The sequence below is a fragment of the Terrapene carolina genome, unplaced genomic scaffold (genome assembly GCF_002925995.2).
Source record: "Terrapene carolina triunguis isolate 2854851 unplaced genomic scaffold, T_m_triunguis-2.0 Scaffold102, whole genome shotgun sequence".
Lineage (NCBI taxonomy): Eukaryota > Metazoa > Chordata > Testudines > Emydidae > Terrapene > Terrapene triunguis.
In genome coordinates, this window is record NW_020664453.1 from 4063192 (window position 1) to 4090618 (window position 27427).

The following is a 27427-nucleotide window of genomic DNA, read 5'->3' on the forward strand; positions in this document are numbered from 1 at the left end:
ATTGACATTGCTCCATTAATTTCAATGGAGTTATGCCAATTTATACCACCTGAAATCTGATGCACCATTTTCTCCATAGACTTCAAGAGCAGAACTAACATGAGATGAACTGCTGTACAAATCAAAATTCTTGGCATGTCTGAAGCCCTTATGCTGATAACCAGCATCACATATGCTCTGCATCTCTTATCCCTGCAGTGCTTTCAGATACAAAAGCTCCCTCCTTACAGTGCACTAATGTAGGTACAATGGATGGTTGCCATATGACAAGGGCAATACCTTTTAATGCAGGGAATGGGGCTCTTGCCTAAAAGGAAATGCAGACAAATCCTTCAGCTACTGACAACTGCAAGATCATTTTGCATAGCACAAATGTGATTGTTCCTGCCTGCCTTATGTTTCTATTCAACTGTCCCTGACAATTAACCAAAGGACAGGCAGTTGATTGAATCCAGGCCTCCTAACTGCTATCCAGGTGCCTTACCCAGCTGAGCTGCTAAATCTTACAGCTTGGCTTGTCTGACTGTAAGCTGCTATGAATGTTTTGTGCATTAACAGCTTGTTTTATTTATGCACTCCTTGCCTCCCAACGTCCCTCCCTTCAGAACTCTACACAATAAAGCTTATTTAAAACCCTTGCGGGTGGGGAGTGGCATTTGTATGGCGGCATATGGAATTTTAGCTGCATGAGTCATTAATATCTAGTTGAAAATATAACACAGCTTCAGAGTCCAGGACCAAAGAAATCCTTATGTTTCCTCTGATAACAGTACAATGGCAGCTGTCTTTCTATTTAGGAGGACAACTCTGCCACAAGTCTTTTAAAATCAGATAATGTCCCCTTTCTATACTGTCCTGCACTTAATGTGCAGGCCTAGAAAATAAGGACCAATCTGAATCTACCACTAATGCCCACTGAATTGGACCAAGCAAATAAGGAAGGGACATCCATATTATCAATACAATAGAGAAGGTGGTGTTTCTACCTGGAGACTGCTGAGTTCCTGCCATGCTGCCCTGTGAATGGAATTGACTTTCAGTTTATTATTGTTCAGGTAGAGCTCCTGCAGCTTTGTCATTCCTGCCAGGGCTCTTCTTGGAATGGTGCTTATGTCGTTCTCCTTCAGTTTCAGAATCTGCAAGTTCTTTGGAAAGCCAAAGGGCAGCGTGTGGAGGTTGTTCCCAGAAAGATCCAAGGACTTTAGCAGTCTCAGCTTGCGGAAGGCCTCCCGATGGATATGAGGACTGGTGATCTTATTGTAACTTAAGTTTAGCTCCTCCAGTAAGTAAGTGGTAGCAAAGTCATTCCTGTTAATCTCAGAGATCTGGTTGTGAAGGATCATAAGTGTCTTCACTCGCCGCGGTAGCCCGCTGGGAATCCTTTCCAGCATATTGTTGTACAAGTGGACAGTATGCAGCTTCTTCAAGCCCTGGAAGGCTAGCGGGTGGATCCCTCGGGCTTTTAATTTGTTGTTGTGAAGTAGAAGGTACTCAAGGTTTCTAATTTGGATCAAGACGTCCCTGCCAATCGTCTTAATTGCATTCTTCTCCAGGTGAAGAAGGACGATGTTTCGAGGTAAGCCACTCGGGATTTGTGAAAGGTTATTGCTGGACAAATCTAGATATTCAAGGCTGGATAGTTTCCTTGGAAAAGCAGGAAAGAAAACATTCTCTATTTACCTACTGCCAAGTGAAACAATAATCTGTTTCCCTGGGGGATTTACCCCCTTTTTAAAAGACTTTCTCCCCCCCCATCATGGCTACCCTGCTACTTCCCTTACTGTCCTTGATGTTGTATCCCTGGTCGGGACAGCAGAATATGTAGTTCCTCACTGGCCACTAGGGGATATCCAGTGCCATCAAGCACCAGCTACACTTGCAGGAGAGCTGGCTGGATTCCATAAGCATCTGCCAGGGAGCTGAGATGTGCCTTTCAGCTTCGTAGTTCTCTCTGTTAACACCACATACAAAATACTACAGCCGAATGATCAAAGTTATTGCATGCCACCAGAAAGACCGGTAGAGATGCAGTAGAAAGACCATTAACATTTAAAAGTTCTGCTGTCAGTTTAAAATGACTACATCACAATCGACACTAACTCCTGTCTCTCATTTCAAATAAAAGGGTATTTTTCACACTAAAAACACAAGTTTTGACTTTGAGATGATGCTGAGTTGTTCTCACCAAAGGGGGAAACATAAGCTCAGAGGCCTATGCCAAGATTATGAACTTCTCGTGACCTCCTAGTATTATGGAAGTGATTCAAGGCCAGATCTGCTTTGTGTAAACTATTCAAACTAGATTCTAAGGACTCCGTTGTAACTAAAGCAAATCTTCAGTCTAGCCACTTATACCAACTGGAGGCAGATAAGTGGTATTATTTCCCAGCTCAGTGTTTCAAGGCAGACGTTTCTGGAACTGGATAGCTTCTCAAGTCAAACAGTGTACTCTACCCAGGAAATATGGATTTATGTAGTGCAACCTTCATTGACCACTGAGTGGAAAAGATCAAACCCCATCCCCACTGCGAAAGGTGATCTGTGGCTTAGCCGGAGTGATTGTGCTGTGCTCATCCAACCCTTATCAGAAATGTTACACACAACATTATTCTGGAGATAAAAATAGCAAACCCACAGATAAATTACTATGCAATTGTGAGGATGCTAAATAGTAGCGGGAAGAATAAAGGGGTTGTTGCATTTTCCTTTCTTCATAATCTGACAGGTTCATAGAGCACATAGCAAGTTGTGTGCAGGACAGGTACTGCGAGTCAGATCCTCAGGTACAGCCAGTCAAGTGCTCCACACAACTGGGAAGGCAAAGGTAGCTTTCTGACACACGGATCCCAAGAGTCTCAGTTTACCCATGGCACAGCACAGAGAAGCCAAAAGGCTATTTTAAATTGCACCAGCTTGTACAAAACCCTTAGGGGCCATTTTAGTTCTGGGAAGTGTCAAAGCACAGCATTCTCCAGCTTTCCTCCTACACTGGGGTAGCCCCAGGCCAGGGTAATCCTGAACTGCAGAATTAGGGCAGTTTTCAAGTCCGTTTTGCACTGTGAGAGCAGCACAAAGGAGAATCAGCAGAGCTGAAGATCTAGCCTTAATGTCCAGAAAACTGCACTTGGATCTGATCGTGAAAAGTGCTGAGTGATCTCACTTTGGTTTCAACAGGAGTGGAGCCCTAAACTTTTACTGACTTCAGCATGACTCTAGGCCTCTCCCAATAGGCACCTGGGATTTTGCATGATTGGGCCAGTAGCTACCAGGGAGCTAGGATCATTGGTGTCCTTTGTTTAAAGACACTGTCTGATACCAGTTCAAACGGTTCACCAATATGTTTGCATTTGGGTGGCAGCACCGGAATCTAGGCCTTTTCATATAGACCCAGTAAATAAAATGGCACATTTTATAATAGAAACCTTGTACCTTCTTGTACATGTAAAGAAAAAATAGCCAAATTTAAAGAGCAGAGTCTCACCAGAAGGTTTCATTGTCCATCCCTTCATTAGTCAAGTAGTTGTTCTGCAAATACAGCTCTCGAAGGCCCGCAAGTTCATTGAAGGCTCCTTTGGGAATCTTTTCCAGTTTGTTGTTCTATAGACACAGAAAGCACATTATTAGTCTGAGAATATCCGAGTCTAGAGAATCATCAGGCACAACTCTGAGCAGCTAGCATCATAGGCCTCATGTCCATGGGCATAAGAAGCAATGAAAAATCAGTAGGACTAGCATATGATATATTACATGGGGCTGTTATCAGGCTGTGAGAGAAATATATCCAAACAGTAGGCCAAATCCTGCAGTCCTTTCTCACTCACTCTTCTAGCACGATTCCCCAAGCGTTTTGACTGAAGACAGGGTAAGAGAATTGCAGGATTTGGCCCATTAACAGGCCCTACTTACTGTACAGGTTCCTATTCCTTCCCCCCAAGAAATCTATGCACATATCAATCAACCCTGGCCAAAGAATCTAGACTCAGCAAACCAGATTCCACTATAAAGTGGACCAACCAATTCTACAATCCTAACAATATTCCTTATCTACCAAAAAGTACAGTTCCTAAGAGTTAGATTCCAGAAAGCTACCTTCTCCCCTTAATGTGGCTTCTGAGTGGCCAACAGGCAGCAAAAGATAAACCTTTGCTGTTGCCTGAGCCAACATTAAAAATGTTGTGTTCGTTGGTGCATTTCATTTACAAGCAGGAATTATAAGTGGGCCCCCACACTTTTAGAATATATAAAGGCACTAATGTTGAATTTAGCAGATGCAAAACAGTTCAAGTATATGAAGAATGCACCGGACGCTGGGACAGCTTCATGTCTTATACAACATCTCAATCAATGGGACTACACCAGTGTCGAAGTGATCAGAGAGAGGAAAGAGACAACATGATTGTGTCACATCAAAACTAACCCTGTCTCTCCCCTTTCAACTCCCAGCGGCTATCCCTCATTTATTGTTGCTCTCCCATTGGCTGGTCAAAACAATAGGTTCATGTGTCGCTACCAGCAGATGACGCTTTTTGGAAACAAAGCTCATATGACGCTTTTTGGAAACAAAGCTCATATTTCCCTCTCCAGTCCTCCTCTTTTCCCCCACAGGGCCCAAGACTGCCATTCTCACAGCTGACTGAGGAAAGACAGTTAAAGTCCAGTACTGGGCAAACTCTGTGTCTTGATTGTGCACGGGGCTGAGTACCCACATGTCCCATTAAAGTCAATGGGATTAGCGAGCACTCAACATCTTGCAGGAGTCCAGCAATTCAGAAGATTAGGCCCTTTGTTTTTACCTTTCTCTAAACTGGAGACCTTAGTTCCTAAAAAGTGTTGCATGAGAGTCAACGGTGAAACCTTCAAAGGAGAGGAAAGCAGGGCAGGCAACAAAGGACTGCATAGCTTAGGGAGATGATAATAGGCTAAAGGCCCTCTTCATCTCCCAGGGATTGTCAGCACTAAGCACAACTGGATCCAGAATTCTCCACCATCGCAGCTCCTCCATGTTAGCTATGGTGAGAGCTCTAGTGCAAATGGGCGACATGTGATTTTAATCACGATTAGATGACACGGAGATAATACCAGAGCACAGCTACACTACAACGTCCACCAATGCCTCTGCCAGGGTTAGCTGCAGCCATGGAAAATTACTGGTCCAAATATTCCAGTTGCCAGTTCAGTAGAGACCAAAAGTCATTGCTACTTGAAGGTGATACAGCCTATGTGAAATAATCTGGTGAGCAAAGACAGTGGATAAGCAGCTATGTCAGAAAAAAATACCATCACACATGGCGGGCTCAGCAAAGAGGACAAAGACCGAATGGCCTTAGAAACTTATCTGCCCTCTCATCTCATCCCTTATCTGCCCTCTGTGTGATTCCAACACATGAGGACAGCATGACAAAATGTGCACTCTCTCTGTCCAAGGACTGCCTGGTGTTTGGCTACACTCAGGATTGAGACATGCAAGGCTGCCAGCCAGCCACCAGCAATAAATTCCCTTGGAAAGAGAAAAAAAGGAATTTTGATCTAGGCAAACAGCTTGTTGCGCTGCAAAACAGCCATCACTTCTCATGCCAGTAAACTTGTATGTACAGGGGAGATTGGCTACTCTCTGGCTTGCTTTTAGTTCAGCCCAAACCTAGCAGGCACAATCTAACAATGGGCCTGCCTCGGCAGCTTAAATCTCAGACACACACAGAACTGCATCCCAGATGTAAGAGAATACATAAAGTTGGTTCCATTACCTTTAAGTGTAGTTTATATAGTGCTGGAGGCAGGTTCTTCGGAACATACTTCAGGAAATTGCTGGACATGATCAATATCTCCACGTTATTAGAGCCATTGAATATATTATCAGGTAACCCAGCATCTGAAAGTTTATTGTTGTGAAGATATACAGATCTACCAGAAAGAAAAAGACTGAATTAGGCAGTATGGTCTGCTTTCCTCTCTTACCCAATACAGGCTTCTGAAATCTACACCTCAGTCTATCTTCTTCCTTGTCTTAAGATACATATGTTCATTTTTTAATGTATCACTTATTCTGCCAAGTATAAAACAGATGTGCCCAAACCACAATACTGGCCCCAAGCAGTCTCTGAGTGGTGGAATGTTCAAAATCCAAACCTGGATCTGGATCTGTATTTTATGAATCGCCCACATCTTTAACAGGCTGAGACAAAGTAGGGATAGCTCAGTGATTTGAGCATTGGCCTGCTAAACCCAGGGTTGTGAGTTCAATCCTTGAGGGGCCGTTTAGGGAACTGGCGTAAAAATCTGTCTGGGGATTGGTCCTGCTTTGAGCAGGGGGTTGGACTAGATGACCTCCTGAGGTCCCGTCCAACCCTGATATTCTATGAAAGCCTGGAATCTGTACATGGCAAGACTTGGGTATGTTTGAAATCTGGATCTGAATTTAGCAGCTTGAGCCCAGCTCACTGTTTGGCCACAAGGCAAAGAGAAGCTATTGGAGCGATAGGCAAACCTCAGAAACGTTTAGAGTTTGGATTTAGTTCAGAGACATACCCAAAGTTTGGGTTCTAATCTAAACCAGTGGTTCTCAACCAGGGGTTCAGGGCCCCCTGGGGGGGCCACGAGCAGGTTTCAGGGGGTCTGCCAAGCATAGCTGGTGTTAGACTCGCTGGGGCCCAAGGCAGAAAGCTGAAGTCTTGCCACACAGGGCTGCAGCTCCGGGCACCAAGCCCCACCACCTGGGGCTGAAGTTAAAGCTTGAGCAACTTAGCTTCACAGTGCCCCCTGTGGTGTGGGGCTCCACACAACGGCCCTGCTTGCTACCCTCTAACGCGGGCCCTGGCTATTATATGCAGAAAAACAGTTGTTGTGGCACAGCTGGGCCGTGGAGTTTTTATAACATGTTGGACAGTGGCCTCAGACAGAAAAAGGTTGAGAACCCCTGGTTTAAAGCACATCCCAACCTTGAGTTTGCAAAGTTGGGCTATAAATCTCTTGAGGATTGGTCATCTCGGGAGATTTCCATTCTTTCTGCTTCCACGAAGGTGGGAAATAATACAAGAATAGCGTCTATGTTGCTATTTCAGAATTTTTGCTTCTAGAACTCAGGAGTGCAGAGACCACTATGCAGATAAAAGAATAGGCTTAACCAGTCTGTAAGACTTTTAAACTTAAGGTGAAGGTTTGGGGAAATATGTTTATTTCCCTCTGCACCAGTTAGCCCCATCCCTAGGTAAATTCCTCCCAGGAAGTCCTTATCAGATAAGGGGAAACAGTTCTATCTCAGAGCGAGGGGAAAAGGAAAGAGAGCCTTAACCTCCTTTCTTAAACAGTTTTTATAGCTGTGCAATGACAGTGATGTCAATGGAGCCACTCCCGATTTACACCTATGCAAGTCGGAGGAGAATCAAGTCCAAACCGTCTTCCCTTTGTTTTTACAAAAACCCACTGTCATAAACAATGGGTGGCGACTCCCACTTCTATAGTCCCGTTGTTTCTGCATGTGCTGCAGGAGGCACTGTGGCTAAAGTCCTGGTGGCAGATTAACAGTATGAGAGGGAACCACTTCCAAAGCGGGGATTGAAAAGGCTGCATTTTCTAACTTGTTTTAGGATTTTGTTGTGATTGTGGAGATGATCTGGGGGGATTTTTTGGACTCAACATAGAAACACAACAGCTCCACGAGCAGAGAACCACAGGGAAGGATATGATTCACTCTGTATGGTCAGCTATGCTTTTAACTGACAAATATTTGCCTTTCTAAAAACCTCTCGTTCCAAGTCAGCAGAGCCTGAAAGTACATACTTTACTGGGGCGGGGGGAAAAGTACAGCAACTGAATTTCTGAGTTAAGATCTTGTATCCGTCCAGCTCAGGAAACAACAGGCTGCTATTCTGTATTAAACAATGGTTGCTATGGGAGAACTTGTGAAACTCACTTCAGAAAGAGCCCAACTACTTAATGTGATACAGGAACTCAGCAGCTTCTGTCATTCAGGTTGGAAGGAAGACACATGCATAAGCTCAGGTGCAGTCATGATGAAATATCACTCAAGATGAGTGACTGACCCAACCTTTTCAGGTGACTGTAACGGAGCCGAGAAGGTACTGAGCTAACGCAACTCCCCCTGAAGTCAATGGAAATTGAGGGCTCCCCGCATATTGCAGGATTAGACCCTGCGGGCTCAACTGTGCCAGCCAGTGCTAGGCACTTACAATTCAAATGTGCACGTTGTAACCAGCAGTGGAGCTCGGGATGCTCTTGCAATGGTTACTGCAGTAATGGAGTCTGTATCGATAGATTAGGTAAAACTTCTGTGGAGCAGACCACATTTCACAGCAGGCTTGTGAAATGAGGGTGGTCTGTGGCACTGCACTGGGGTCCAGCCTAGAAAATCATCGCTAAAGAATAGCGGTGGCGCCTAGAGAATCAGCCACCCAAGGTTGAAGTACTGATGGGGGTTGGTAAGTACTGTTGAATCCAATACTGTTGCATCATTAGCAACAGCATTACAGTCTCAGCTTGATTGCAGCCTTTCATTGAAGGAACTAAAATGGAGTTGGGAATATTTGACCAGTTAGTCACTGATTTGATTAATCAGTGTTGCTCCTTGCCACTCATAACAGATAAACACAAACAAGATTTAGAAGACGTGTTTATTAAAAATGTTGTGTGTATATTTGTGTGATGTCCAACAAAAGCCACTAGAATGCATTCATCCGAGAGTGGTTTCGGTCCCCTCGGTAACAAACAATCCGCCTCCTCCAAAAGTTATCTGCGGGCCAAAAATGGTTTTGGTAAACAATCTAAATAATCAGTTCTTCCCACCAACCCATTTGCACTAAGCAGTGACAGAACATACTCCTCCTTTCACTTCTCGATCCCTTACCTCAGGTTTGGCTTCTGTCCGAACGTAAGCCCATAAATCTTTGTGATGGAATTGGCTGCAAAATCTGCACTGATCAAGGTATTTGGTAGGAATTTCGGGGCCAGAGTTAGCTGAAAAACAAATATTGGGGGGGTGGGGGAGAGAGAGGAAGCCAGTTAGATGCAATGAATGCTTTAACCACCAGTATTGGGTTAGCAACAGAATATTTGCAGGCTATTTACTTTGAAGAAGCAACAGTAAATGACAGAGTCCACGTGGTCTCATTAAAAACAGTGAGGATTTCTGTCCTTACTAAATAATCTCTACAGGAAGGAGCTAGACTTTTGCTTCAGAATGTTTGGATGGGTTTTGTTTTGATTGGAAGAAATCAAGGGTTCAGAGAGTAAATACATTTCATGTTATGGTCATAATTCCGGTGAAATACTATGCCAAAATTTAAAAAAAGCAGCATAATGCCCTCACTGCCAGAGTCTCATGTGAAAGTAACTCACGTGGGTGGTTACTCCACACTTTAGTTCCAAAGTCCCATGCATGTTTGACAATCTCTTCAAAACAGGATGCAGGTTATCAGGGGTGTTTTTTTCCAAACAACACAGCAGAATATAATATTGGCACAAAAGCAAATATCTGATGTGTATTAAGAGTTACATCTTATTTGTTAAACACAGACAGTGTATTGGAAACACAATACAGTGTTCTTGTCCCAAAGATCTTATAATCCAAACAAGACAGATACAGGGCTTGAGTCTCTTCTTGGCCCAGCGCTATTCAATATCTTTATCAATTATCTGGAAAAAAACGTTGCTGGTAACGTTTGCAGATGACAAAAATTGGTGGAGTGGTAAAATATTAGGACAAGTCAGTTCTACTGAGTGATCTGGATCATGTGGTAAAATGACTTTACTGAATAATAGCTAAAGTCAAGGTCATACAATTAGGAACCAATAATACAGGTCACACTTTTAGGGTGGAGGTCTGTATTTTGGAAAGCAGCAACTCAAAATAACGTAGGGTTCAAGGTGACAAGATAACTCAAGACACGATCGCCTAGAGCAGTGCTGTGGTTAAGAGAACAAATGCAATCTTTGGATGTATAAGCAGGGGAATAACTAGTAAAAATAGGAAGATGTTTTCAGTACTGTATGCATCATTAGAGAGATAATTACTGGAATACTGGGCCAGTTAATTTTTTAAAAGGATATTGACAAATTGGAAAGGGTTCAGGAAAGAGCTACAAGAATGATTCCAGGTCTAGATAACCTGTTTTACAAGGAGAGACTGAAGTACCTCAATCTATCTTAGTTTATCCAAGAGAAGGCTAAGAGGTGACTTCATCACAGTCTGTAAGTACTTGTATGATGAAAATATTTCTGATAGTAGAGGGCTCTTTAATCTAGCTGACAAAGGTATAACAAGATCCAATGGCTGGAAGCTGAAGCTAAACAATTCAGATCAGAAATCAGGTGCACATTTTTTAAGTGAAGGTAATTAATCATTAGAACAATTTACCTGGAGTGTGACAGATTCTCTGTCACCTTTAATCAAGATTGGACTTCTTTCTAAAAAGATATGTTCCGGAGAATACAACTAGAAGTTGTGGACTAGATACAGACATCACGTGGTGAAATTCTACGGCCTGCATTATGCAGGAGGTCAGACTACCTGATTATAATGGTCTCTTCTGGCCTTAAATACTTTGAATCTATAAATCCTCCTCTCACATAAGTTTTACAACAGTGTTACTCCATGAACTTCAATGGTCCTACTCATGATTTAAGTGATGTCAGTGAAGGGAGAGTCAGGCCTATAGAGCAGGCAAGACACAATGAGACTGCACATGAAGGAATGTCAGTAATTCTTTTTTAAGTCATTACTCCTATTATTATTATTATTATTATTATTAACACTTCATTATTATTATCACCTTGGGGAAGAACAGAGATTTTAATGGGGAATAGCTTGGCCTAACTTCTTAAATAAATGAATAGCTGAAGAGTATCAAGCTTCTCTTTCTGCTGGTATGTCAAGCATGCACTTGGCAGAGTAGTGTTTCTATCACCTTGTAGTTCACCAGACATGTAACTCAGACTTTTATTTTTAAACCGAAAATAAGTTTGTTTCGTTTATTTGTCTCTTTCTCTCCTGTGTCAGTAATTCCCTCCTTAGGCTGCCTGAAAATGTCTGATGGACCCAAATCAAGCAACAAGAGCCATTTCCCCAAATCAATTATCCCCTGTGAAGCTTACTCAGCACCAGAAATAATGGGTAGAAATTAGAGGCATTTTACCAAGACCAGCACTGATACCACATTGCCTTTAGCTTTAGATGTACTCATGGGTACATGCTGTACTTGCTGACCTGGGAGATGTAATCTCATGGGAGTGGATTAATGCTAACAAGCCTGGTCAAGAAGCTCTGGAAACGTGTCATAAGGCAACATTCTCTACCATGGCATAATACACAGAAATCAGACACAGGAAATCACTCATAGATGCAATTAATCACTTCCATCCAGGTTCAAGCTTTCCTGTCTGCATTGTCACCTGGGCCAAAGCAGATATATGAAACACACAACAGCCCTGTGCGACACTCAGAGAAACAACAGAATCACTGAAAACCACAGAGAAAGAAAATAGAGAGGAGAAAGAAAGAGATTGATTGATTCAAGCTGCTCAGATCCTTTTCTCGGCATCTCTTCCTCTTCCAGGACCAGTTCGCACCAACTATCTGGGATTGGACAGCTGCTGCTGGCCAGGCAGATTTCAGATGTAAGAAGGCATGCTCAGATTTAGCAGAGAGAAGCAGACAGCCCTTTCTTAATCTGTTTCACAGCTAGGTAGCAGGAGCTGAAGGAAGGGGTACAATAATGATAGAACTGACACAACAACTGTCCCAGTGTTAGAACTTTCACTCATTGGCTTTTATAACTGGATGAACTGGGGGGTGTGTGTGTGTGTGTGTGTGTGTGTGTGTGAAGAGATGGTTGAAGAGCACCAGGATCTTTGTGTAGGTTTCCAGGAACTCCATTGCACAGAAGTGTCAATATCAGATTTACCTTCTCATCACCCCTCTGCCTTCCATCCTCTTGATATGAGGCAGACATCAGAAAAACATGGCTGCTCTCAAAAGCCTATAAACCAGTTACTCTGATGTTTGGCAAGTTATACTTTCATCCACCTCAGGTGGGTAGAAGCCTGTTGAAAATTACAGAACACATCTCCGAAGGGAAATCCCATTCTCTTACTAGAAATGGTAATGTGACCAGCTGAGGGAACATCACTGTCCTTTCTCTCACCTGCCATGACAGGTCTAACAAATGTTCAGTCCAAGTGTGTGTTTTGCATTTGAGGTATTGCCAACTAGGGGGGTGGGGGAAAGACACTCCCTGCAGGGACCTCAATTATCTGACAATAGCAAGTTTGTCTTGAGAGCTATTTGCTGTATCTGCTCCTGCAGAGAATGATGAATTTTCCAAACCTGTGCTGCTTCTAATGCAGTACACAGGATGGATGGTGTACTGAATGCACTATTCTAGGGTAATACCTATAGTACTGAATGATGATTTTCATTAGTTGGCTCTTTGGAGAATTTATGCTGGGTTTTCATAGTTGTTAGAGTTAAAGTAGATTCAGTGGCTGGGAACTCTCCCATCATTATTGTCTAACAGCAATCTAGTGACTTCAACTAATGCGATTTTCTCTGCAGCCTTGTTCCTGCCCTCCCCCGCCCATCTCCATATTGCAGGTTTCTTTCCTCCATGGCTAACTGGTAGATTAACCAATTACAGTGCTGCCATAAAAGCTATTTTCTCCTTGCCTGCTGCAGACCCTGACACAAACAGAAAAGCCTTGGATCCAGTGAATCCCATATCACTACGGGAATATTGAGAAATCTCAAGACTCCCTGACCCAAAGGGCTGATAATGTAAAGTAATCAATACAGCAGCTCAGTGCCCTGCCCTCCATTTCAGCAGGTGAGGTTTTTGTTAAAAATGAGGCATGCTGTGGCTCCCCATAGGCTGTGTGACCAAGGCTTCTGGGGGGTGTTCTTGCGGAATTTAAACAAGAAGCGACAATATAAGTTATTTACTTATGGTGACTGATACACCTGCAATACAGCAGGGTTATGTATTAGCCTAGTTATGCTAATTAAAAAAACCACCCTGCCAATTTACCTGTCTGCGAAGTAATCAGAACTGCCACTAACTAAAACATCAAGACAAGCCTCCTTCCATAAAATGAGAGGAGTAAACTACCAGCAAACCCCTGCCCTCCTCCAAACACCACAGTTGCCTGAGCTGTAGCACTTCCCTTTGCAGCATGGATGCATAACAAAGCCAATCTGGTTTGTCCTGGCTCGTGATTTCTGAAGACGTGTTATTTTTGTGGGTCCACAACTTCTCACTGTAACTGCTTCTGACAATTTGCTGATGTTTGCATTTTTATCTTGGATGTGTGTCTCTCTCTGCAACAGTGTCAGGAAAAGCCAAACACTTTGTTTTGTCACACAGGGAAAAGTTGGACTGCAAAGTTCTGGAATATTAGTCACAGCCTGGCTTGTTCTTCTCTTTTATGGATCTACTTGCTGCCAAGACCATTACATGGAAATGTGGCTTGAAAAAGTAGAGAATGTGATATAGCTGTACTAAGGAGCAAATTCTGAGCTCAGGCACACCAGGGGAAATCCATGAAGTTATTATGGATTTGTCCTGGCAGGACACTTAGACCAAAATCTGGCCACTTGGTGTATAATCTAAAGGCCAAAGGATCACAGACATTAAAAAAATAAAAGTGTGGTTAAACAGATAGAGAATTACATTTTTTTCTGTCTGAAAGGGGCTCCCTGCTTGCACAGCTGAGCTTTCCCCACTGACCTGTGCCTGGTGCTTTAAGCCATACTTTTCTGTGGCATCACATTTCCTTCCATAGCAAGTAATTGTGGGGGTTCATTAAAAATATTATTCCACTGCAGAACCAAGCAGGAGTAAGGTGATATCAGAGAGGGCATTTCCATCCCTGTTGAGATAGCATAACCTTTTCATCAAGGCTTGGGGTATCTGTTGTGACTCCTACCATGGGTCATCAGCAGGGACCTGGAACCTTAACCACTAGAAGTATGCGCTTCAACCATTTGAGCTAAAGAGGTAACTTGATTAGCTGCTAGCAACAGTAGGCACTTAGTCTCTTATGTGGACCAGACACTAGTGTGGGACACACAGCACACAATACGTTGGGGGGGGGGGGGAAGGGGGTTACACTTTCATCATGTCCCAAAACCTCAGTAGCACTAGCTCCTCTCTAACATCTACTTCCACTCTTTCCACAGTTCTCCTAATCCACAGAACCCACATTTGGCAGGCAGTTGTCTCTACTATGCATGTGTATAGCTCCTGTAGACATGATGGGAATGGGCTCCATGGAGAATGTTGTGGCATTTTCAGTTCCTGACTGTTCATTATGAGAGTCACACATCAAACTGTTAGGACCTGTTTTTCCAATGAGGCTTAACCCAGCCTCTTCTAGTGTGTGTGCAGCTTTGTATACCTGCACTCACAATTTATGTGCACTATCATTTCTGTGTGCAGGTGAAAAAGTCCATCAAATAGGGCCTGATCCAAAGCCCATAGACTCATAGAACGCAGAGCTGGAAGGGACTTCAAGAGGTCACTTGGTCCTGCCTCAGTGCATGGGGTTGAACTAAGTATAGCTAGACCATAACTGACGGGTGTTTATCTAACCTGTTCTTTAAAATCTCCAATGATGGGGATTCCACAACCTCCTTTTGAAGCCTATTCCATACTTAACTATCCTTATAGTTAGAAAGTTTTTCCTAATATTGAACTTTAAACTCCCTAGCTGCAGATTAAACCTATTATTGCTTGTCCTATAGTGGACCTGGAAAACAAGGGCAGTTGCAAAGAGGACAGTGATCAATTAACATATTTGAAGACATTTTTCAGGGCCTCCCTTAGTCTCCTTTTCTCAAGACTAAACACTCCCAGTTTTTTTAACCTTTCCTCATAGGTCAGGTTTTCTAAATCTTTTATCATTTTTGTTGCACTTCTCTGGACAGTCTCCAGTTTATTGACATTTTTTTTTTAAGTGGCACCCAAAACTGGAGACAGTACTCCAGCTGTGGCCTCACCAGTGCCAAGTAGAGCATAATGATTACCTCCTGTGTCTTACATCGGAGTCATACAGTGTTACTGCCTAGTCAGTAATTCCCCAGTTTATATTTGCGCATTTGATTTTCCCTTCTAAATGAGATGTAGTACTTTGAACTTGTCATTATTGAATGTCATCTTGAAGTCAGTGGGAGTCTCTCTCTTGACTTAGTGGGCTTTGGATCAGGTCCCCAGTGAGTGCAGGTTCTAGACGTTACGTGTTCAAACACCACACAACACCAAACGTGGTCAAATGAGCTTGTGCGTGAAAACTCTTTTGCCTGTATAAACGTGAAGTAATGGATTTAAATCACCTGCACTGAGGCAATTGTGCACAAAAGTGCCCACAGATTCCAGATGGCGCTAGACTCTGTGTGCACAGGTGAGAGCTCTATTTTGAATGATTAATTTCTACCTCTCTCTTATCTATTGATGCACTCTTCAAACGAACATCTTCACACAACACCTTATTAGCAACTCCATAAATAGCCCTTCTGTGTTAACAGTTTTGCAGCATGATGGAAGTTTTAATTGTAGATAGCCTTAGATGAGCCCCCATTGGAATTACACACCTCAGCACAACATTACAGGCCTGGAGAACATAAATGTATTTTTTAAATCATCATTATCGTTTAACTTTATGAATAACATCAGAAGGCATCTCCAAAAACCATTTCCCCCTCTTACCTTATTGTTTGCAAGGTACAGGTAATTCAGGTTCTCCAGCTGTTCAAATGCCTCCTCTGGAAGCCCTTCAAACAACAGGAATGATTTACAGTCAACACCCTTTGTGAATGAGAATGCTAGAGGGGCTTTCCCACCCCCCCCAAGGGTATCTATAATGTAAGTTTTAAATATTTTTCAGAAACAACCTGACTCATGCTTTTTGTTGTTGTTTCATTTTCTATAATTATAAAGGCTATAGAAATTCATAAAAAGCTCTAGCTGAACAAAGCACATTGTTTAGCCTGTAGTAATTCGCGTGATGATCAGAAGATGTAAAAGAGTGCACCAGATTTAAGGTCGCTTGTTATGAGATATATATTACTAACTGCACAGAGCATCCATGCTGCCTGGGAAGAAAGGACAGGAATCAGATGTGGATTTTCTTCCCTCCCCTCCCCTGCTACATCTTTTGGTTAATTTCTTTTTATGAACTTGTAGAAAATTCTTCTCATAAGGACATAGTCTAAATCAAAGCATATTTGAAACTTACGGCTCAATCATGCGCCCACTGAAGTTAATGGAAGAAGTTTCTCTTAACTGAAAAGGGAACAAGACCAGGTCCTGAATCTATACTTTTTGTTTTGCTGTACAATGGTCCTGTGCTTCCAATCAAGTCTACTTGTACCCCCTGAAATAGGAGGCTGCTCCTGTTATCCATATGAGTAGTAGGGTGCATCTCACAGACAGGGTCACACCTGAGCGTGTTGACAGTAGTACCATTTCTGAATCACACACCTTCCCCCTTTATTATCATGTGGCTCATCCCCAGCCTCTATTTTCTTCCTCTTTCAGAATCTGGCCTTTTCCTTATTAATTAAATAGCAATGTTCTATAGAATCATAGAAAGCAGGGTTGGGAGGGACCTCAGGAGGTCATCTAGGCCAACCCCCTGCTCAAAGCAGGACCAAGCCCCAGACAGATTTTTGCCCCATCCCTAAATGGCCCCCTCAAGGATTGAACTCACAACCCTGGGTATAGCAGGCCAATGCTTAAACCACTGAGCTATCCCTCCCCCCATAGCAAGTGCTTGATGTATCCAGCAAAACTTGCCTGAAGCAATCAAAGTGGGTTGACAGAAAGGGTGGGAGTGGTGTTATTTTTAATGCTTATGGTTTGGTTCCAAAGGTTTTGAGTAATTTAGACATCAAATTAACTGAATTGAACTGAAGGAGTGAATTAAGATGCAGGCTCTGTCATAGGGAATTTGTTCAGCATGCAGATATTTCTGGATCCAATTTGGATTGCTCTGATGTGCTCTAGAGGGACTGGAGGGAGTTTCCTGGACAAGCGTGCGCTATGCCACAGTACGCAATATAGCTGCCATGTCTCTTCATTTGGTACAAGGAGGACTGCATTTTTATGCACTGAGCATTATTTTTCAGATGATGAAGTGCCTCCGCGTCTTCTGTGCTGGCCAAAGGAGTGACGCTGATTAGCCAACCATTCTAATCATTTAACATTTGAGCACACATACCATTCCTCACGCCTTCCATCTGTGACCACTGACTGGCTTGTTGCATAAACTCATGTTGCAGAGCTTGTCAGTGGCTCTCGATACTCTGATGCTTGGCTTTTCCAGCTTACCTTTCGAAGTGAGCCTGTTGTTCTGTAAATTGAGCGTTTCTAGTCTGTAAAGACGTGCAAGCTCTTCTGGAAAGATTTCTTCTATCTGGTTATTCTAAGGAAAGGGAGAATAGGAATCATCAGCTAAGTAATCAGAGAAGGACCCTAGCTCTGAACTTTTGGAAAGTTTGGATCTGAATGTCAAAAATAGACCCCTGGCCCCAAACTCAGATCCCAAATCTGACAAACTCAAAGTTAGCAGAGTTTGAAATCTTGCAAAGCCAAGTTCTGCAGCTTGGGATTATCCCTAAAAATATCCAGGTCCTGTATTTTATGAGGAACAGGTTCTAGTAAAGCCTATAATGTCCTCAGCCAGAGGCAAACCCTCTGTACAGCTGGCAGGTAATTAAAGCACAGCTTTACTTTGAAAAAGGACTATATAAGACTGGTATAGTGGGGTCCCAGGTTTATTTTCTGTCAGTGATTTTATTTTATTAAATCAAACGTGATTGGTAGAATGAAAGATTTTTTTCTAACTGCAAACTCATCATGAGATCTGAAAGTCAAGCTGGGTTCTATTTCAGACATGCCACCGCTAATAAAGAATCTGCCATCAGACTTTAGTTAACAATTCTTTGATAGTGCACAAGGCTGAATAGTGTTCATATTAGTATTAAACATGTATATTATGGTAGCATCTAGAGGCTTCAACCAGGTCAGGGGCTAAGAGCTATATACAGAAAATTACAGCCTCTTCGCCAAAGAGCTTACAGCATGGAATCCTGTCCAGTCTCCCATCTAGTGGGCTAACAGGAGTTAAACTTTTGTTTTGACAGTAAAATAGCTCTAACTGAAACACACCTGGAGCAGATCTGTTGAGAAATAAGGTGTCATTTTACATTACAACTTTTCTGACTACAGCTGTGCATTGATTGACAACTCTGAATTTTCCATTGCAAAACTGTGCACTCTATCAATTTATCAAATGTGATAAATACCAAAAAGACACTAATTAGGGACCACAGGACACATTCTATTCAAGTGGCAATCTGCAAGTCACTGCATTGACTGTGGAGTTATTTGGGATTCACACTGTTTTAATTAAGAGCACAATCTGGCTCACGTACTCCAGTAAAAAAGAATAGCAAGCAAGGAACTGGAATGGCTTAATTTTAAGGACTTTCAGTGAGACTTGATAAACACCAACATTAATTATCTTGTCTTGAACACAACTGCCCTGCTCTACCAGAGGCCTCAGACAATAGATCAAAGGGAGGGAAAATATGCCTTTAATTAAATTGAAACTTACTAAACTTCTACAAAGAACCCTGCTTTGCAAATGAAGCTACTGACAGCACATTGTTAGTTGATTCTTCTAAGGACCTGTCTACATGGGAAAATTAGACTTGTATAACTTAAGGCATTAATTTAAACCAGTATAGTTACAGTAGTATAATCCCCCAGGAGAGCACTAACATCAGCTCGAGGGCCTTTATTACATTTAGTTTGTGTCACTTGGGAAGAGGTTTAAGATAAACTAAAAAAAAAAAGGCCACCCTCCAGAATGAGAGTCCACACAGAGGGTTATGTTGGTAACACTTTCCCATGTAGACAAGGCCTAAGAAGTTTAGAACATATATCCTCACACACACACATGCTTGCCCTGAACAACCACCACTCAGCCTCAATAAACATAACCATTTAGGGAAGTGAACTTATGCCTACAGCCTTCTATTTAAAAACAACCCACCAGGATCATCTTGCTGAACTTGGCCTGGATGAGGTCAGCACCAGCTGAGTGCAAGGGCCTCATCTATGGAATTTCCTCCCTGAGGATTCCCAATGAGGTTGCAAGATGGCTCTTTTCAGCCCTTGTAAGTTCTTCTTGTTTGGGTGATTTTGCTCATTATGACCATTTAACTTCCCATGTTTCTGTATAGATGGGAGTCTGGGGGATGTTTGGCACTGGGGATAGAGGAATGCATCTGGGCCAGTGGATCCTGATTAGGATATTTCAATTAATAAGTGATACCAGGAAACTTCCTGGCAGCTGCTGCAGTTACACCAGGGAAGAATTAAGCCCAGGTTTTCCAAAGGGAGAGCAGAATTAAGAAAGGTTATACACTGAAGGCTCTTATTTGAGGAAAAATTCACCTCTGAGCCACAAGGAAGGTCTCAACTCTGATCATTTGCTTCCCTTACACAACCAGATCTCAGGGAGGACTAATACCAGAGTTAAAGTTCTCCCATACCCGTCTGAGAGGAAAAAAACATTTTAAAATAAAGGAATATAAAGTTCAATGTAATTAATATTTGTCAGGCACAGAATCTTTCTGCTGATCAGATCGCTGACCTCTGAGCCAGGAGGGTGAAAGAAGAAACAGAAAGGAGAGCGAGGGAAAATCAGAGCCAGAGATGCAAGCAGCCTTTGGAGCTAGGGGTAGGGAATCTTCTGGGGGCTAGTCGGTGGGCAGCCAGGGCACCAGGTGGCCCCAGACTAGCCATCAGGGCTGCTCTACCTTGTGCTCCCCACTGTCTTAGACCACCTGGGCTTTATGGCAGTGAGAAACAACTGAGGGTAGGGATGTCCTGCCACCCATCTTCTCTACCCTCAGCCAGTCCCAGCACACCCCAGCTCTGAGTCAGGTGGATAGGCCCCCTGCACTGGTGCTATTCAAAGGAGCCATGGGACAGCGCTGAATCAGGCCTGCTGTTTTGGTGAACAATCCTGTTGTGTTTTATTTTACCTGCAAGGAAAGGTGGTTTGTTGACTCTGGTAAATCTATGGGAAATTCTTTCAGATCGATCCCTCCACAATCCACAACTCCTTCCTGGGTGCAGGTGCAGTCTCTAGGGCAGTCTGGAGCCAGGAAATTAGGGTCTGGATTCAGTAATTCGGATGAATTTTCCAGAAACTCATTGTCTTCATCATTGTGACCATGGATCATTTTGTAGCTAAATACCAAAAGCCACAGCACCAGCAGGGATCTGCTGCTTGGAAGCATTTCCACTGAAACCAAACAAACATCACGGTAAGTTGGGAGTTAGTATTTTTGCAGGCTAAGTACTATTTCTGTTTTAAAGCCCAACACAAACTGCAAGTGGAAGGTAAAGGACCTAATCATGTGGGGTTGACTGCCACGTAGCAGGCGATTTAAACAGTAAAAATCACACCAAATAGCAGTATGGGTCTAATTGCTGTGCGGGCAACCAAACTAACTTCTCAGCATCAGTGTTGTCAACCCCACAGAGTCAAAAATCCTGAGTCAGCCTCCCAACAATAAAGCGATTGGCAAAAAATCATGAGATTTTTTTTTTTTATAAAGTTTATATTGTGCTTTTCTCTTTTCTTTTCACTCCTAAATTGGTTCAAGTGATTTGGGCTCCCATTGCAGGAGCTCTCACCCCAACATCGGCCTGTCCCCCTGCCCAGCAACTAATTCTGCCCCCTCAACTCCCCATCAGCACTGCCCCTCCAGCTTCACTTCTGCCCCTTCTGCAGCTCCTGGACTCTTTCACCTCCCTCACCCAGGCCTGGCAAGGACCTGCAGCAGGATTCCCTCTTCCCCTTGCCAGGCTAGGGCTGGGAACAGCTCCAGGAGTTTTTTACCCTCCATTGTCCCTTCCCAGCCTGGGAGGGAAGGGGAGGGGAGGAGCCGTCCCTTTGCTCACAGGAAGAGAGGGAGGGAGCAGAGCAGCCCTGAGCTCTTTCTGCTTCCTTTCTCCCCCACTCTCCTATTGAGAAGGGTGTCAGGTTGCAAGGAAGAGAGGTAGAGAGAACTCAGCCTGCATCTGCCCTGGATTGGCTGCCCTTCCCCAGGAGCCAGCGAAGCAAGGAAAGCAGCCAATCCGAAGGAGGTTCCCCCCTCCAGGCAAAGCTAAAATTCAGGAATGGACTCGAGTTTCTCACATCATTACCGGACTGACTCCAGGCCCAGTGGAAACTGAGATTGGCAAGACTGCAGCATATTTCAATTAGCCAACCCAGCTGTGGAAACCCTCCACCTGTCTGGATTATTGCTAGATGGCATTACGACAGTTCACGTTTAATTTGTCCCTCATAATGGTTTGCCACAGAGCCTAGCAGATCTGCCCTTTTAAGCACACAGAAGTATCTGGGTAAAGTAGGAATTCTGCAGTAAGTGTATAAAAGAGGCTAAAGGACCAGGGGCGCAGAGGGTGGTTATTAAGAGCTCCATCTAAAGAGGAAGCCCTATGCAGTGCACAACACGGCATTTTATTGGTCCTGCAGAACTCAGAAGTATGCTACATATTCTTGAGCCCCACCTGCTGGACTTCATTAACTATTTACGCGTAGCACAGCAATCTCACTTACAGAGCAGTGGCGCTGGTGATTCAACAGAGAACTCTTCAGAGATACTGACCCACTGTCCCCTCCTATTGGTGATCACATATTATCCCTGTGATGATTGTACTAGTTGTCATATGGAACATTAGGAAAGCATTTCATCTGTCCAGCTAAGGTACATACTGGGTCAGACCAAAGATCCATCTAGCCCAGTATCCTGTCTTCCGACAGTGGCCAATGCCAGGTGCCCCAGAGAGAATGAACAGAACAGGTAATCATCAAGTGATCCATCCCCTGTTGCCCATTCCCAAATTCTGGCAAACAGAGGCTAGGGACACCATCCGTGCCCATCCTGGCTAATAGCCATTGATGGACGTATCCTCCATGAATTTATCTAGTTCTTTGTTTAACCCTGTTATAGTCTTGGCCTTCACAGCATCCTCTGGCAGAGTTCCACAGGTTGACTGTGCGTTGTGTGAAGAAGTACTTCCTTTTGTTTGTTTTAAACCTGCTGCCTATTAATTTCACTTGGTGACCCCTGGTTCTTGTGTTATGAGAAGGAGTAAATAACACTTCCTTATTTACTTTCTCCACACCAGTCATGATTTTATAGACCTCTATCATATCCCCCCCTTAGTTGTCTTTTCCAAGCTGAAGAGTCCAAATCTTATTAATCTCTCCTCATACGGAAGCTGTTCCATGCCCCTAATCAGTTTTGTGGCCCTCTACTGAACCTTTTCCAATTCCAATATATCTTTTTTGAGATGGGGAGACCACATCTGCACACAGTATTCAAGATGTGGGCGTACAATGGATTTATATAGAGGCAATATGATATTTTCTGTCTTCTTATCTATCCCTTTCTTAATGATTCCCAGCATTCTGTTAGCTTTTTTGACTGCCGCTGCACATTGAGTGGACGTTTTCAGACAACTATCCACGACTCCAAGATCTCTTTCTTGAGTGGTAACACTAATTTAGACCCCATCATTTTCTCTGTATGACCCACATAACCATAGTATCTGAGTACCTCACGGTCTTTATTCTTTTTATCCTTACAGTGCCCCAATGAGCTAGAGCCCTGGTATTATCCCCATAGGGGGAATTAAGGCACAGAGAGACTTGCACAAGGTTACACAGAAGTTTGTGGCAAAGCTGGGACTTGAGCCTTGAGCTCCCCAGCCCCAGACTAGCACCCTAACCACTAGCCCATTCTTACTCTCCCTTTATGTATTTTCAGTTTCTTTTAAAGCAATTTAGGAGCTGGAAACAAGGAGAGGAATAAAGACCATGTGACTGGGCAGTGCCATACCCACTACAGTTTGAGAACCACTGCATTATTGTTTCAACTTGTCTCAAGAATGGAGACCCCAGGCCCCCTGTGGCTGCAGGCATAGCAGCCTCAGCTGAACTAGCCCTGGCTACTGAAGTAAGTTATTCCTTTTCTCAAACTGAGAAACGCCAGGTGCTTGGAGTGATTTATGTATGAGGTTATGCAATGTTCTTCTTATGCAACTGTTGATCATAATGTTCCACAGAGTTTTGCATATGGAAATAAATTCCCATCATTACACACTACCCTGGTTAATGTAAACAAGGTGTGCTGGAAAATAGTGACTCATGCTGTCAGGATGGGCCTCCACTAGGTCTGTTTTATATGCATTGAACAGTAATGAAATCTTGAGCTACTGCAGTAAAATATGGTCTGGACCGTCTATTGATTTTGGACAGCAACATTTATCTGAACCTTAGAGCCTTGGCTATTATTCAACCGCTATCTTTCTGGCTGCAGGTTAGAATAATCTAAACAGAAGTTAAATATCTGCCGAATCAGCCAGCTGGCCCAGGCCCAGCTCCCTCTGTTTCATTCTTAGCACCTCTCAGGTTTCATAGATGATGATTTGCCGTAAGAGCTGGTAGTGGCTTTTATTTTATCCTTTCTTCTTTTTTTAATCCTGCAGAGGATTCAGCATTGGAGACAATGTGATCTAGGGTCTACTGCATGCTCCACCCAGTTCCAAACAGGAGAGGTCATGGAACAGCCTTTCTGGGACAGCTAGCTCGTCTGGATACTGCTCCTTCAAGATCCAAACATGATGGGTTGTTGCCCTTAATACGACATAATTACTCCATTCAGCTCTGACAATCAATGCTTCTCTTTTGAGTTCAGAAACAAGAATCTCTCAGAGCCAGGTTTTCAGATGGTGTGAACTGGGAGAACCAGCTGTTTTCAAGCAAGTGAGAATCTGGCCCTCAGACGCATTGGGTTTGTCTCTGTTGCAATTAAACACCCGTGGCTGGCCCGGGTCAGCTGTCTAAAGATCTATCTACACTGCAATGAAACACCTGCAGCTCTGCGGCTGGCCCCAGTTCAGCTGACTTGAGCTTGTGGGGCTCAAGTTCTGGGGCTGTGGAATTGAAGCGTAGGCCTTTGGGCTCAGGCTGGAGCCTGAGCTCTGGGCACCTCCTCCCTTACAGGGCCCTAGACTCTGAGCTCCAGCCAGAGCCTATGTGTCTACGTCAGAATTTTACAGCCCCGTAGCCCAAGCATGAAGCAACACACACACAGGCCAGCCCCAGGTGTTTAATTCCCGGGTAGGTCTTTGTTTTTACAAAACTTTAGACACTCCAGATGTAACTGGGCCAGCTTTCTGTTGAGATTTACACCAATATAACTGGCAAGTAAATTCGTGGATTTGAATGGAGTTACTCTAGATGTCCACTTGTGAGATCAAAATGTAGCGCAGTGCGGCAGGTAGAACTCTAGAGTATTTAGTACCAGACCTGACCTCAGAAACCTGACACAGCTAATTGGCTTACTGCAATCCATCTTTGTTCCCGAATCTTGACTGATGTCTTTTGAATGTATTGAAAAGCTAGAAAACTACAATTTCTGGGTTTTTTAAATCCTATATTGATTTGTTCTTATAGTTGATGACAAAAAGGACTAATTAAAATATTTTAAACATCAACCAGAGGCAGCCCTGGTGTAACTACATTGAAGTCAATGTAGTAGAACCAACTTACAACCGGGCTATAGTTGAGCTGACCGTTTTTGGACTAAAACGAGTGCTTTTTGACACTTTTACATAGACAGCGGTTGACTAAAGCGAGATGAGTGTAAAATCTGACATCATGTTCTAATAGGTGAGAGGAAGTCTCCCACTGCTGTCATCAATATGTCCTTTTCTGCTACAATGCCTTTGAAGTGATAGTTGCTATGGTGCCACAGAGTGACACTTTGGATAAGGAACATCTGCTTGCTTCCAGAGTTCAGAAAGTAAATATGGGCATGGATTTTGATTTCTCTTAGTTCAAAGAAAGCTTGAAGAGACTAACTCTGTTAAGATCACTAAGAGCATAATCCAAAACCCATTCGTTTACTAAGGGCCTGATCCAAAGCCCAGTGAAGTCAATGGAAAGACCTCAGTGAACTTGGGATCAGGCCCTGTGCCTCAGAACAAAATTGCAATTGTATTGGAAGTCAGTACAGGGTTTCTTCGGGGTTGTGGCTGCACCTTCTGATTTCATTGCACACTGTCCCATATAGAACCAAAAATTACTCCATCACATTGCAGCTACCATCATCCACTGCAGTACCAGCAGCCCAGTGCTTCAGCAATCAGTCTCAAGCAGCAAGGGAAGTTGCAGAGTCAGTATACACTGTACAGTAAGGAAGATGATCTGAACAAACAGCATAAGCCTGTTCTCTATATTTTACCATCATGTCTACAGCTCTCCACGTTCAGCCTTACAAGACAGTCTCAATTTTAAAAAACATGATCTTCATTGGTTTTTAAGATCAGCAGGTCGTGTGTATTTGTTATTTTCATTACATGTCTTTTCTAAAGGCTGTAGCTACAAGGCAGGCTTGTTCAATGCTCTCAGTGTACCAGACTGTAACAAAAGAAAGTGCTAAAACAACTCACCGTTGTTGACAGAGATCAACGGAAGGGAGAAAAGCGTTTCTCTTGCCCCCAAAGACTCCCCTTAGTTCATGCCATGTCAGTTACACACACAGAGCTCAGAAAGATATTTTCCCTTTCCCAAGTCAGATCCTTTCCAGATGTGAGCAGCAAAACTAGAGCGAGAAATAGGCAACCGTCTCCCAAAGAGAATTTCCTGTCCTTTGCAGTGAAATCGGAGAGGAATTTTCCAAACTTACCATATGGGAAAATGTGAGCAGAGATAAGGGGGGAAGCAGCTGTAGTCTGAACATAAAGACTTGGGCAAGGAACAACCTCCAGTCTCTCGTCAGCACACTTTGCGAGACCAGCAAGAGATGCCAAAAAGAGGAGCAATTTAAAGAACTGATGGAAGGGAAGCAGAGGCTGTACATGCTTAACATTTCACTGCATGAGATTTGCATTGTCAGTGCAAATGTATTTATTGATTTATTTATTTACGGAGCATGCCAAATTCTGGATCTCCCACCCACCCTGCTGTTGGGAAGAATTTGTTAATTTCATCCAGCCCCATCTTTTCCTCTCTAGCTCTCCTTGGTTTTCACCCCATCAGCAGATCTTCAGGGACTAGAGAAAGCCTGCAAAATCCCAGAAACCTCAGGATAGAGTTCCAGAATCTGAGACAAACCAAAAATCCTTCCTTCTACCCCAGTCCATCTTCCTCCCCTCCACTCCACTCCCCACACCCCAGCATTTCACTCACCTCCTCCCCCTCCCCCCAACAATCTGTTTTGGGCAGGATCATTGCATTTCCTGTTCACTCTCCACTTTGCAGGAGGAAGATGAGCGGCTCTTTATCACATAATTAGCTCTGAGTGCAGTAGCATTTCCAGGCAATGTGATGGGTTTTTGACACTAGGAGTGGGTTATTCCAGTAAGAGGTGGCATACTGTAAAGAAAACACTCTGTTGCATGAATGGCCTGCTGTGCCCTGTACTGTACCTGTAAGAAATCTGCAGGCAAGATCTCCCTGCTCGGAAAAAGGCCTTCCTGGTCCTTGCTGTGCTCCAGAAAAAGATTCTTCCTTTCAGACTCCAGCTGAACATTTAGTTAACACCAATTCAGTTGTTTTGTCCCCTCTTCTTCCAGGCTTGTATAATCAACTGGAACTGATCCAACCCAGACCATGAGCAGGTTCCCAAAAGTCAGTGTGGGAAGTGTGTGTTTTTATTTAAAAAAAAAAAAAAATTTTTTGGCTGCTGTGTTTTAAAATGATTCAGAGATTTAGGATTTATTCTGCACTTCCCACCCTCCTCTCCGCCATAGTCCCCATTGTGTGACCCCCCCACCCCTGGACCACACACAACAAAGGCAACCCAAAGCAGCAATCTGTTTTCAGGGAGCAGAAGACAATTATGGAGGGGTCTGGTGCTGTTTCGCTCAGAGTAACATGTGCCTCTGAAAATCAGATTATGAAGAGAGGAGAAGCAGGAGGCCCAGGGCAGCCCAACTCATTAATCATTTTAGAAAAAAAGACATTAAGTGAGAGGGGACAGGACTTGCTCCCTCTTGGGAATGGTATTTTTCCCGAGGCTTGTGCTTCGTTTTAAATTAATCATGATTCAAGATACTCCCAAACTGTTGCTTTCTGCACTTGCTTATCCTCTTCTAGCACACTCCATCTGGCCTCTTTCCTATGTGCTCAGCCCCCGGTCCCTTTGCATTTCCATTATGAGAATCTGCTAGACAAACCCCTCCCAAACCAGCCCTTTAATCATGCCAAGTCTGAGTTTGCTACAGTGACTATTAATCCAAACTGAAGGGCATGACTCCAGTATACTTATGTAACCCTTAGTATGTGATCGTAGCCATCAGTTAGATCAGATCCCCTATGCAGACAT

The 27427-nt window shown here is 43.5% G+C and overlaps 1 protein-coding gene across 1 annotated transcript in view; it reads right to left on the minus strand.

The window, feature by feature from the left end:
• Window positions 1-26632, minus strand: part of LOC112120567 (podocan) — a 36493-nt gene extending 9861 nt beyond the window's left edge. The window contains 9 exon segments of the mRNA XM_029911582.1: window positions 987-1644; window positions 3482-3597; window positions 5745-5901; window positions 8861-8970; window positions 15711-15775; window positions 17334-17427; window positions 20060-20322; window positions 26529-26596; window positions 26598-26632. Of these exon segments, the coding sequence (XP_029767442.1) occupies window positions 987-1644; window positions 3482-3597; window positions 5745-5901; window positions 8861-8970; window positions 15711-15775; window positions 17334-17427; window positions 20060-20322; window positions 26529-26596; window positions 26598-26632 (1566 nt within the window).
• Between the last annotated feature and the right edge of the window lie 795 nt (window positions 26633-27427).